An 8,823-nucleotide genomic window follows, 5' to 3' on the forward strand; every position below is an offset into this window, starting at 1 on the left:
TTTGCTATAAAACAGGCACATTCAGTCAACAGCTTGCTTTTCCTAAAGCTCCAAATGCAAGCCCAGAAGTGCTGAGGAAAACAAAATCCAGTTGATTTACACTGCTCTCTGTTCTGCACACACCCAGGGCTACACAGCAAGTCTTGGGGCTCTCTGTTAACTTTCAGTTTGTATAGAGCTGGCTTCAAAAACACAGGTGGGGGCAGACTTCAGAGACAGATCCTCTGAAAAAGATAAAAGTGTCTGAAGGCTGATTTTTAAGAACCCCTTCTATAAAACAGAAGGTCTGTTCCGCTCACCCTGAAGTTAGCAGCGAAAGTCCAAAAGAAACTTCTGAAGGGTAATGTGCCCTTCCCTCCTCTAGCCACCTCTAGTCAGGTCTGATCCTACAGCTTTTGCCATCCACTTGTATGACAGGGACTCAGTTTAAGGTTTTCTGAGCCCTGCAATGGCATAACTGGCAAAGCACTGACTAAAGCAGATAGGCACATCCTGAAGGAGGGAGCAGCACTTGGAGCTGCAGCTCCACCTTTAGATGGAGATCAGCATCGGGAACACCATAGCGGGAAAAGCACCCATGGCAGCTGGACAGCTTGATTCTGCACACAGCAAATGCAGGACAGCTTTGCAGTGGTGGGGTGCACACTGCTGGGCAGTCCCTCAAGCAGCCCTCGATGGCAGCTGCTGGCACGGCTGTCTTGGACCAAACCTGGCCCTTGTGCACTCTCGCAGTTTTCCAGTAACATAATTTTCCAGTCTCAGAAGAACACTCACCCAGTGTAATGCTGACAGACAGTTATCTTGCTCTCCCAGACCCTCTCTGCTTTCCTGGGCCCCATTTCAGTGCCTCGGGATGTTTACATCACCCAGAAAATCTGTCAGCCTTGATACGTCTGTCCTCCCAGTGCCCCGGAGGGTGATGTCTGTCCATGCTGCACCACTCTCCGCAGAAGTGGTCCAGAGGCTCCAGGGAGGCTGTGGGGACCCACTGCCCTGCAGAATACACAGCCAGGCCAGGACACACCTTCCCAGCTTTGAGGGGCCATGGAGATGCCTGTGTCATTGATGCACCTGACACAGGCTCCAGAGGAGGAAGAGTCTGGAGAGGGAAGCTCAAGTGGAAGTGGGGAATATGAAGGGAGGCTTTTCCCAATGGGGTACACCGAGGTTTAGGGAAATAAATTAGTTGGAATTAATAAGGGACAGGACCAGGGGGATCTCAGCAAGGGGTGGAGATGCTCAGCCGGTGGGCAGAGATGCGGGCAGCCAGCAGGCAGGCCAGCACAATGCCGATGAGCTGCAGCAGTGCCAGCCCCAGGGCAGCCGTGGCAATATAAAACATGTTGCTACTGACAAAGGCTGACACCTTGCTGAAGCAACCGTCATGGTGCAGCCAGTGTGCGTTGGGTGGGCTGTGCTGGCAACCCCGGCGGGCCCGGCAGCAGCTGAGGGGCACGGAGCCATTGTGCTCCAGCCCCCAGGGCAAGGCGAGCCAGTCGCGATAGCTCTCCACACCGCAGCAGGACAAGGCATGCTGCAAAGCGTCCAAGGCGTCCGCCATCCCCTCATCCTCCCCATAGGCAAGCAGAGCCTGGTGTAGCCCTTCCTGGAAACCCTGCGCAATGTTCTGGCGGTAGAGCAGCGCTGAGAGCCCCGCCGTCACCCCAGCCACCAGCACGGCGGTCAGGAAGGCACTGTAGGTGCGCAGGAGGCCCCGGTGCTCTGTGGCAGCACTGAAGCAGCCCAGGAAGCCCCAGATGATGACTGTGACACCGGTGGCCACGAGGATGGCAGGAGCACTGGGGTAGTCGTTGGCTGACAGTGCCAGGTAGCTCCCCAGAGACACCTTAGCCCAGATACCAATGATGAGCATGGTCAGCCCTGCTGCCCAGAAGATGAAGCTGAAGGCCATGAGGGACAGCTTGAGTATGGTCATGGTGCCTTCAGACCCTGGTGCCGGGGGCCTGTGTCTCCACCGGGCAGGCTGTGGCGGTCGCGGTGAGGTGGGTCCCGCGGCCGTCCGTGCCACCGCTCTCCGGGAGTGCTGGTCTGCTGCTCGGCGGGAAGGAGAGGGCGCCTTGGCGGTGCTCGGGGTGCTGGCTGGTTCCGTCGCTCCTACCGGGCAGCCCTGGGTGCGAAGCCCGACAGCCGCTTCCCCCGCAACCGCTGCGAGTCCCGCCGCTGTTCCGCCCCGTCCCCTTTTTGAGGGCCCGACGGGGGACGCGGCGGCGGCGCTTGTCCCCCCTGCAGGGCCCGGCGGGGCGGGACGGGCCGGAGGTCCCTCCCTTCTCCCCGTGCCGTCCTCTTTTAAACGAGCGGCCGCCTCAGGTTAACGAACGTCCAGCAAACAGCGAAATCGGGGGGAGAAGCACGTACATACGCTCCTTAGCGAGCACACACATCGGCTCCTTAGCGCTCCTCTCCGAGGCTCGGGGTGCAGTAAATGCTCGAGTGTACGTGGACCGGCAGGTCCCGCCGTCCGCAGCGCTGTGGGCGCTCAGCTGAAAAGGTGCTGAAAGCTCGAAAATGGCATTTGCTGGAATACGCTGCAGCCCGGACTTACCATGGGCAAGAGACTAAACTTTTCCGTGTAAGCGACAGGAGTAGCACCTAAAAATCCCACAAATAATCCACAGAAAGCATAAAAATCTATTAAATGACAAGGTTTGGGGGTTTTTGGTTGGTCGTTGTTGTTGCTGGTTTTTTGTTCGTTTGCTTGCTTTGTGGATTTGGGTTTGCTTTTAGTATTTCTTATACTGCATCAAGCTGTGCTATTAGGGCACTTCGTAGAAACAAGCATAAATCCGTACCTGAATATTAATTAACTACATGGTCAGTCAGTCAGTCAATCTCGATTTTCCCAGCTGGAAACTATTTTCCGGGTGCTCTGACTCTGTTAAATATTTGCTCGATTTAGCCGATGATAACACTGGGACATAGGGAAGGCATTAAGTGGCTGTGCAAGCATGTGCACAAATAGATACTGTTATATAAATGGCACAGGAAGGTCTGATATGAGCACATACACAACCACGAGCAGTACACTCTCACTGCAAAAGATAAGCTGCTCCTACAGACCAGGTAAGTAAAAGATGAAAAGGCAACTGTGAGGCAGGATCTCAGACAGAAGTAGAATTAGCATCCCCCAGTGCTAATTCATTGCTTAGAGCAGGAGTGTCAAACTCATTTTCACCGGGGGCCACAGCAGCGTCGCCGTTGCCTTCAAAGGGTTGAATGTAATCTTAGGACTGTATAAATGTAGGAGTTGTTACGTTTACACAGTCCTAAAATTACAGTCGGCCCTTTGAAGGCAACTGCGAGGCTGTTGTGGCCGCCGGTGAAAATGAGTTTGACATCCCTGCCTCACAGTCTTCGCCATTTCTTGACAACACTGCAAGAGGCACTTTGTACTCTTCAGTTCAAGATTCTATAGCATCATCATTACTATGAGTCTTTGCACTGAATACAGAAACTATTCAAAGGCATTGCAAGACAGAGTTGACTTTCATATGTCTTCAGGTGCTCAAGAAATAAATGTTGTTATATATTAGCATACTATTAGACTTCTATAAAATGTCAATGTTGCATTTTTAAAATGTTTAAATAAAATATTAATTATTACAGTTTCTTTAGTTGGTGGAAGATCTTTAACGTGTGCAGTTTAATGGATCACTGTGCACTTCAAACTGTAAATCTTTCCCCGCCCCCCGTAATTCCACATCCTGGAACAATGGTACTCTCATTCCAATTTCCCCTGATATAACTTGGAGTGAAATTTGGGACTTTAGTTTGTATATGCAACAGTCACACCAAAAAATCAGGTCAGAGTCCCCTGTTGTTCACATCTTTATTAAACTCCTTTGGGACTGAATTCTAAGGTTTAACTATGTTCCAATGCTAATTTTTGTGTGGAAGTTTGAGAATAACATTTTCTTGGTTTCTTTCTGTTACAGAAACATAGAAAGGAGGTGCTTCACATATCACATTTTAGCATAGTTGTAAAAGCATGAATATAGCATAACCATCATTGAAACATCATCTGTTCTTTATTAGAGGCCTTAATAATTTCATTAGCTGGAGACTATCATCATTCCCATATTTTACAGTTTACAGATTTTACATTCTCTTCGCTTTTTACAAGTTTAAGCTCTTCATTAGTTACTTAACAGATGAAGTCTGAGCTACTTCCTTTGATTCTCTGATCTTCTCAGAAGATTCCCAGCTCTTCATGTCAAGATGATTTAGGAATTATTATTTCCTTGCTCTAGTACAGTATATTGCATCATATTACCCATTTTAGCACTAAATTGTATGACTGATATCTACAGTGAAGAATTAAAAAAGCTCATGGCAAAGACAAACTAGAGGTCTGCAGGCATGGAGCTTCCTAACCAATGGCTAAAAGGTGACGGTTTTCACAGCTGACACCTAAGTGGACACAGTGTTGGGAGGCTCTGAAGGGGCTGTTCCTGAAGCTGTGTCTTCTCTGAATTTGCAAGTCTCTGCTGGCCAGGCAGCTGTCAGTCATGCAGGGGAAAGTCCCTGTGGTCCCTGTAATGGGCTGATCATTGCTGTGTCACCAGCTTCCAACCACCTGTTTCTTCTCTAAGGATTTTACACCTTTTCCTAGAAGTGTTTCTTTTTTCATTTTGAATCCTTGAACTGCTAACCACCCACATCTCAAAACTACCCGCTGCTGTTTTGCCCTTCTTATCTCGCATGACTCTCTGTACTTTCTCAGGACAGAGCAATTTTTGCAGAGGTTTCTCAGAGCTGGTGCTATCAGAACTAGGTGTTGGATGGCAGACAGCTGGAACCTGCAGAAGGACTAGGTCGACTTCGTTGGGCAGTGCTAATGGGAGGCTACAGCCCCTCGTCACGGGACAAACCTGTGAATACTCCATCTGGATACTGTCTCAGATCTGAAGCCACATTTAGCTTCAACACCAATCAAGAACATTAATAAGTAGTGTTTTCTGCTGCCATTGCCCTTCCTTACAGAGAAAGCAGGCAAAATAGCTTTAGAACAGGCTTGTACAGGTGTCTTGGGATGCACTATGCCAGGTAGGAGCGGTCAAAATATAGGGTATATGGGCAGATCTGTGGCCACCCAGGTTCCTCTAGCATGTGTCAAAGATGAAGGATGGTGCAAAGTGTAGAGAAATCTAAAAGTATCTTCATAAAAATGTTTTATGATCTATCAGTGCTGTTGTGAAGTATTTGGCGCATAATAACTATTCGTTTCTCTGGCAGTTAGGTGCTGAACTTCCTCCAAAAATCATGCTAAGCATTCAATGTTAGGAGATGTCAGATGATTTCAACATTTGTGGTTTTTTTTAACTAGGGTGAAATGAGTATACAGGGCCAAATTCTGCCCATTCTCATAAGCTGTTTCACTGGAACAGTTTGGGTAAGTAAAGGAGGTAGGATTGGGTCCCTTGGGTGTACATGAAGCCATAAAGGATGAAACAGCTTCAGCGTCTGAATCTTCCTAGAATAGCTTAGACTTCATAGATTTTTCAGACATTATAGGTTATAGATTTTTCAGACATTAGCAGAACCATAAAATACATCTACATCTTAGTAAGAAAACTGTCACAAAATCTCCTGAAATCCCACTAGTGAACAAATGTTCACAATCCTGTATGTGATATGTGAACCAACAGTTTGATGAAAGAGAAGCGATATTCCTTTACAAAATGTCATGGAAAGACCGTAAGAAATGAGGGTTCAGAAGTGCCTAACCCAGTAGTGAGAGCAGCAATACCCGTTATCAAAGAGTGGTTTCAAACATGGGCAGCAAATACAGTGAGATTGACCTTGGAAAATGCAAACTAATCTATCTCAGACAAAACTGGGACGTAGTGCCAGGAAGAAATCTGCCAAACAACGCATCTGAAGGATGTGTGAGTGATAGCAAATAGCTAATTAGGCAGCACTCTGCAGTACTATTTGGCAAAGAAAAGCAATCTGTTTGAAGCATGAATTTTCCTCTTTCCTTACTGTTTTGGTAGGGACATGTCTTCAGTGTTACATCTCTTCCCTGGTAGAGTCAGGATGATTTTAATACAGTTTTCCCTCTCTCTTTTCTGTCATCTTTTTCACCTGAATTTACACATGCAATTCTGAAGAGCCTGTTTGCAATCAGTCCATAACAGAGAGAACAACAATGCAGGGATTCTTCATGGCTTCTCAGGGAAACCAAATCCTTTTGTGGTCCCCAGGCTGTGGCTATTTAAGGTAGCTCTGCCTACAAGAATAAGTGGCAGCACTGGCACAGATAGCAAGATTGAGTACTTAGGAGCTTTACTGTAAAAATATGGGTAGCAAGAATAGCTTCAAAAAAGCAGTATTGATTTAGGGTTCACAAGTCTGCTTTCCTTAGACACCTGAATGAGATTCTCATGTCATGACTCACAGAGTTACTATAGCTGCCAAAGTACCTGCATTTATTTACTCTGGGGAAAACTAGAACTCCTGTCATGCCACCATAGCATCCTACTGGTGTTACATCAGTGTATTTTTGGTGTTGTAACTATTTACTACTGGTATTTTCTTTTCTGGTGATATACTTAAGAACTTATGCTTTTCTGATATACTTAAGAGTTCTTCCCATGGACAAGATGCCTACTGGGTGGGATTCTTGTTAATACAAAACAGAAACATTTCTTATGTTGAAGTCTGATTTTGTGATGCTTTGTCATGTTGAGTGATCTCTTACACCATAAATTTAATTCCACTGAATTCAATAGAACTGTTAATAGGAAAAGCAGTTATTCAGTGTGAGGACATTTATCAAAATCCAATTGAAATTATTTTTATGTAAAGCTGAATGATATTTTCATTCTAAATTGAATCAAATGGAACAGAAGTCATAGTTTTACAGTCTCCCAGTGCTGTGGAGCATGAATCTGATGCAACTCCAGACTGGATGGGAAAAGAAGACAGACATGGAGGAACAGAGAATTTCCTCTTGATCTTCCCATTGACTCTGGAAAGAGAATATGTTAATGTTTCATAACACAATTCCCTCCCAGCTGTAAGTTCCTTCAGGGAAGATGAATAGATTATGAAATACCACGTACCCTTGGCCCTTCACAAACCCTTGATCCGAGAGGAAACATCGGATAAGCTGCTGCTGCTCCACCAGTGAGGCTGAGGGATTCCTGCAGGACCCAGCCCCCTGCTCCTTGGAACCTACTCCACCAACACTAACAGCACGAGCACTATTTTTTCACACTGAGTTTATTTTAGGAACTCAGGTATACAATCTCTCACATAGATCAGCTACTTTACTATTAATAGCAACAATCAGGGCTCCTTTGGATTAACTATTTACTTCTAATGTGTTTTTTAACCTTAAAATAAGCACAGAGTTTAATTTTAGCTGTAGCTTCCCCATAGCTACTGAGGATAATATGATTCATGCCTTAAGCAAATTTCTCAATGAAAATTCAAGGCACTTTCCAGTAACCCTGCAGAAAAAATTCTGTGTGCTGAACATCAGATATGTTTCAACACTAGTATATCCAAATAGCAGGCAGGCTAGATAGGTGGTAAAGATTGCCAAAATTCTATGTCAGAGGAATTAAAAAAGAAGCAGGTGTTTAGGCTTTTCATTTTAGGGACAAATGGGAAGACAAGACAAGGTTAAACATCGCCAAATTTTATGTTTTATCTTATAAAAATCTGAGTATATTATTACTAATTCTCAATTTCCACTTGTATTAGGAGCTGAGGGCATTAAGTATTTCACATATTGGAACCTATGTAATGTGTATGCTGAAAGCAGTCAAGTGTACTTGGCAGATCATAATTCATATAATATTTGCCTATACTTATCAATACAAATTTCCATATATGAGGGGCACTTCCAAGATCTGCAGTTGCAAAAATCTATTCTGTTTTTCACTTGATTGGTATAATTTTGTATAATCTTTGCTGGTTTTGAAAATTAAAGACCTTGTTTCTTTAAAATCTTTCCCCCTCCCATTTTATCTGAAGCAAATATCATTATACTAATTATGTATTAGTTGATCCAAAACAAAATAAATTAGGGTATGCTAGAGAGTCGTGCAACATAGCACAACCACCCCTGTGTCTCCTTTTATCAAAACACTGGAGGCTTCCAGTTCATGGATGCTAATGCAGGATAGTGGTGGGAGAAGACTATTCCACTGTAGCTGCATACAATAGCCCGCAATACACCATGTAATATTATTTTGATATATTAACCAATGAATAGTAGACTATTTAGTAATATCGTAAGCATGGCTTTATAGAACGAACATCTATCATTGCTGATTGTGTTAAAATTATTATGTACATAGCCTGATACATAAAGGTGATCAATATGTTGGCTGTAACATGTAAATATCAACATATATCTACCAGCAGTTGTCCCTTACTTCCAAATGGTGCTTGGCACTAGGTTAGTAGGAAGAAGGAATATTTGGTTACAAGCCAGCTTTGTGCTTTCTGCGTCCCTGGGTCAGGAATTGGGAAATGTCATGGATAATTGCCACAGCTGAAGCATCTGGGAGAAAAATGAGGTTCAGTTAAAAGGTACATATTCCACATGCACCATCTGATTCACACCTGCACATGAATCTTCTTTATCTCTGCCATGTTTCCAGATTTTGACAGATATTGCCATCATAGGTAGAGGACAAGGTGACCATGCACACCCTGTGGACTGGTCAAAGAACACCATGGGGCACAGACTGTTATCCTGGGGTCACAGAAGCCTGTGTCCTTGCTGAGGTGAATGGTTAGGGCATTTCTACAATACAACAACATTATTAGAGCACCTGAGGATTTTCC

General features: G+C 44.9%; 1 protein-coding gene across 1 annotated transcript; it reads right to left on the reverse strand.

The window, feature by feature from the left end:
- Nucleotides 1-1,219: 1,219 nt before the first annotated feature.
- LOC308052972 (tetraspanin-7-like) lies at nt 1,220-1,936 on the reverse strand (the record flags this gene model as incomplete). The annotated part of the gene is made up of 1 exon (XM_080363689.1): nt 1,220-1,936. One exon carries the CDS (start codon nt 1,934-1,936, stop codon nt 1,220-1,222), a length of 717 nt encoding a protein of 238 aa, XP_080219815.1.
- Between the last annotated feature and the right edge of the window lie 6,887 nt (nt 1,937-8,823).

The sequence above is a fragment of the Nesoenas mayeri genome (genome assembly GCF_963082525.1).
Source record: "Nesoenas mayeri genome assembly, chromosome: 1".
In the NCBI taxonomy this organism is placed as follows: domain Eukaryota; kingdom Metazoa; phylum Chordata; class Aves; order Columbiformes; family Columbidae; genus Nesoenas; species Nesoenas mayeri.